Source organism: Otolemur garnettii, unplaced genomic scaffold (genome assembly GCF_000181295.1).
Source record: "Otolemur garnettii isolate 467f Iridium unplaced genomic scaffold, OtoGar3 scaffold00276, whole genome shotgun sequence".
NCBI lineage: Eukaryota > Metazoa > Chordata > Mammalia > Primates > Galagidae > Otolemur > Otolemur garnettii.
The window spans coordinates 235,788-238,845 of record NW_003852671.1 but is presented as its reverse complement, the minus strand read 5'-3'; the positions used below and the strand labels follow the sequence as shown (position 1 = coordinate 238,845).

The following is a 3,058-nucleotide window of genomic DNA, read 5'->3' as shown; positions in this document are numbered from 1 at the left end:
ATATCCTAAAACTCTGGGAGGCTGAGGTGGGTGGATTGCTTCATCTCAGGAGTTCTAGACTAGCCTGAGTCAGAGTGAGACCCTATCTCTAAATAAATGGGGGGGGGGTTGTGGTGGGCACCTGTAGTCCTAGCTACTTGGGAGGCTGAGGCAAGAGAATTGCTTGAGCCCAAGAGTTTGAGGTTGTTGGGAGCTGTGATGCCAGGGCACTCTATTGGGGCTGACAAAGTGAGACTCTGTCTCAAAAAAAAAAAAAAAAAAAAAAGTACCAGGAGCTTCTTCCCAGTAGAATTACATTCAATTCAGCTGAAGTCAACATCTATTTATGAAGCATTCATCACATGCAGCAGTAGCTGAAAGGAGTGCTAGCATTGGTGATGTAGGAGTGGTTACTTATCTTCATTCACAAGCCTTCGACCTGTTGATAGCCTCTTCAGAGCAGATTTCACTTCCTGGTTCCTCAGCGTGTAGATGAGGGGGTTCAGTAATGGAGTGACCACAGTGTAAAACACAGCCACCGCCCCATCCAGGGGACTCTTGGAGCCAGCCCGAAGGTAGATGAAAATACAGGGGACATAGTAGACTGTGACCACAGTCAGGTGGGAGCCACAGGTGGAGAAGGCCCGGCGCCTCCCATCAGCGGTGCGTATCTTCAGGATGGCATGGACTATGTTGGCATAGGAGAGCAGAATTAACATGAAGCAACTGGCGGCCACAACCCCAATGTCCACAAATGTCACAAGCTCATTGACAGTTGTGTCAGCACAGGCTAGTCTCAACACTGCAGGGATGTCACAGAAAAAATAATCCACCTGGTTGGGCCCACAGTAAGGCAATCGGAAGGTCAAGGTGGCCTGGATAGACCCATGGATGGAGCCAGCTCCCCAAGCTCCAGCCACAAGGATTGTGCATAACCTCCCATTCATGAATACGGGATAGCGCAGGGGCTGGCATATTGCCAGATACCTGTCATAGGCCATCAAGGTGTAGAGGAAGCACTGGGTGCTGCCCAGAAAGTGAAAGGCAAACAGCTGAGCCACACAGCCACCAAATGATATAATTTTGCTGGTGGGAGTGAAGTTGAGGATAATTCGAGGAACGATGACTGAGGAGAGCCACATGTCCAGGAATGAGAGGACTCCCAGAAGAATGTACATGGGGCGAGCATGGAGCTTCGGGTCAGCCCACACGGTGAGCAGAATGAGCAGGTTCCCGAGCTGAGTCAGGATGTAAATGACGAGGAAGACCAGGAAGAGGAGGGTTCTTAGATTCGGGGGGTGAGCCAAGCCCAGGAGGATGAAATCTGTCACTGTGGTGTCCACGGATGTGTTCCTGGTCTTTTTCATGTCTTATAGTCTGCTAAGATGAATGGGGAACTCTGACAAGGGAAATACAACACGGAGAGGAGATAAGGGAAGGCTTTTGTGTAATGAGCAGAGCCTGGGAGGCAAACAGAGGCTTCTTTAACAGGAGAGCATTAGCCATCAGTCATCTGGGTGTGCTTGTCAAGATAACCCTTAGAGGCTGGTTAGTTGCCAGATGTCCTGAAATGCTCCTTCAGTGGGAAAGTACTCCACACTGCATATATGTGTTGGAAGCCAGGGCACAGAGTTGTGTCTGAATAATGGTTAAGTGCACGTGAAGGTCTCTACCCCGAAGAGGAACCACAGAAAAATGGATTTTGGTAGTATGCAGTGGTGTGGGACAATCACTCCATGATTACTCTCCCCATTCTTGGTTTCTGACTTATCTTTGAAATGCCTCCTCCCCTCTTCTATAAGAATTTTTGTGATCTGGCCCTTGTGTGTTTCTAGTTTTCTTTCCTTCAGTTTCCTCAGAGTACTGTGTCCTCCTTCCTTCTGGATCTGTAAGTGTCCTAATTCATTTAACTTATCTTCATTCATCAGGATTTACTTTATCTGTCACCTCCTTTGGGAAGAGTTCTCCTCTAGAAGAAAAATTGGGGGGGGAGATAAGAGCTTATGTGATAAAGGACAATTATAGCACAGTATTGTAAGAGCTATTTGCTCAAATGTTTATTGGTTTCTTCTACTAAATTACAAGATCCTTCTGAGTGAAGATCAAGTTTATTTTGTACTTAGATGTGTCTGCAGCAACTACTCCAGTGCTTGGCAACAGTAAATTAATAAATATTTGCTGGATGACTGGCCAGGTAGATAGTGCCAACACCTCTCTCATGCAGGACTGTATGTCAGGAGATTAGCCTTCACTTTAAGCAATGTGTAAACAAAGTGTAAGGCTCCATTCATGTTCTCTGTTTGCTGTGGTATGTTAGTTACATTTGTTGATTGACCTAAGTAGTTTATTGGTTTTGTTTATTTGGATTATAACAGCCTCGGTTATTGTAGGATTTGATTTTTAGTACACTGTTATTTTAATAGACCTTATGTGCCTTCCACCAAGTGGGCTTCTCAAAAACTCTGTAAAGATATTAAACATCTGATGCAAATGTTATTTATTCAGTTATTATTTATTTTTGAAATAGAGTCTCACTATGTCGCCCTCAGTAGAGTGCCATGGTGTCACAGCTCACAGCAACCTCAAACTCTTCGGCTTGAGTGATTCTCTTGCCTCAGCCTCCCAAGTAGCTGGGACTACAGGCGCCTGCCACAATGCCCCACTGTTTTTTTTTTTTTTGGTTGTTGTTGTTGTTGCAGTTGTCTTTGTTGATTTTAGCTGGCCCAGGCTGCGTTCAAACCCACCAACCTCAGTTTATGTGGCTGGCACCCTACCCCCTGAGCTATAGGCACTGCCAGTAAATGTTATTTAAAAAGACCCTTTGATGATTTTTTTTTTCCTTTTTTTTTTTGCCAGGGCTGGGTTTGAACCCGCCACCTCCGGCATATGGGGTCAGCACCCTATGATGATTTTTTTCAAAATAGAGTGTTTTAGGTGTTTTAACTGTTGCTTTAAGTATCTTAAATGCTTTTTTGTTGTTTGTTTTTTTAAAATCAAGTTTACTACATGTATTTAAATATGATGCTATGGGGTACATATAAAGTAGTAAAATGGTTGCTAGAGTGAAGCAAGTTAACAT

The 3,058-nt window shown here is 44.6% G+C and overlaps 1 protein-coding gene across 1 annotated transcript; it reads right to left on the bottom strand.

The window, feature by feature from the left end:
- Window positions 1-389: 389 nt before the first annotated feature.
- Window positions 390-1,424, bottom strand: LOC100946915 (olfactory receptor 10G2). Its single transcript, XM_003803057.2, has one exon. The coding sequence runs from the start codon at window positions 1,344-1,346 to the stop codon at window positions 390-392; it is 957 nt and encodes a 318-aa protein (XP_003803105.1). The 5' UTR covers window positions 1,347-1,424.
- Window positions 1,425-3,058: the final 1,634 nt, after the last annotated feature.

Coding starts and splice junctions, on each gene's coding strand:
- LOC100946915 (XM_003803057.2), bottom strand. CDS start 1,346: ATGAAAAAGACCAGGAACACATCCGTGGACACCACAGTGACAGATTTC.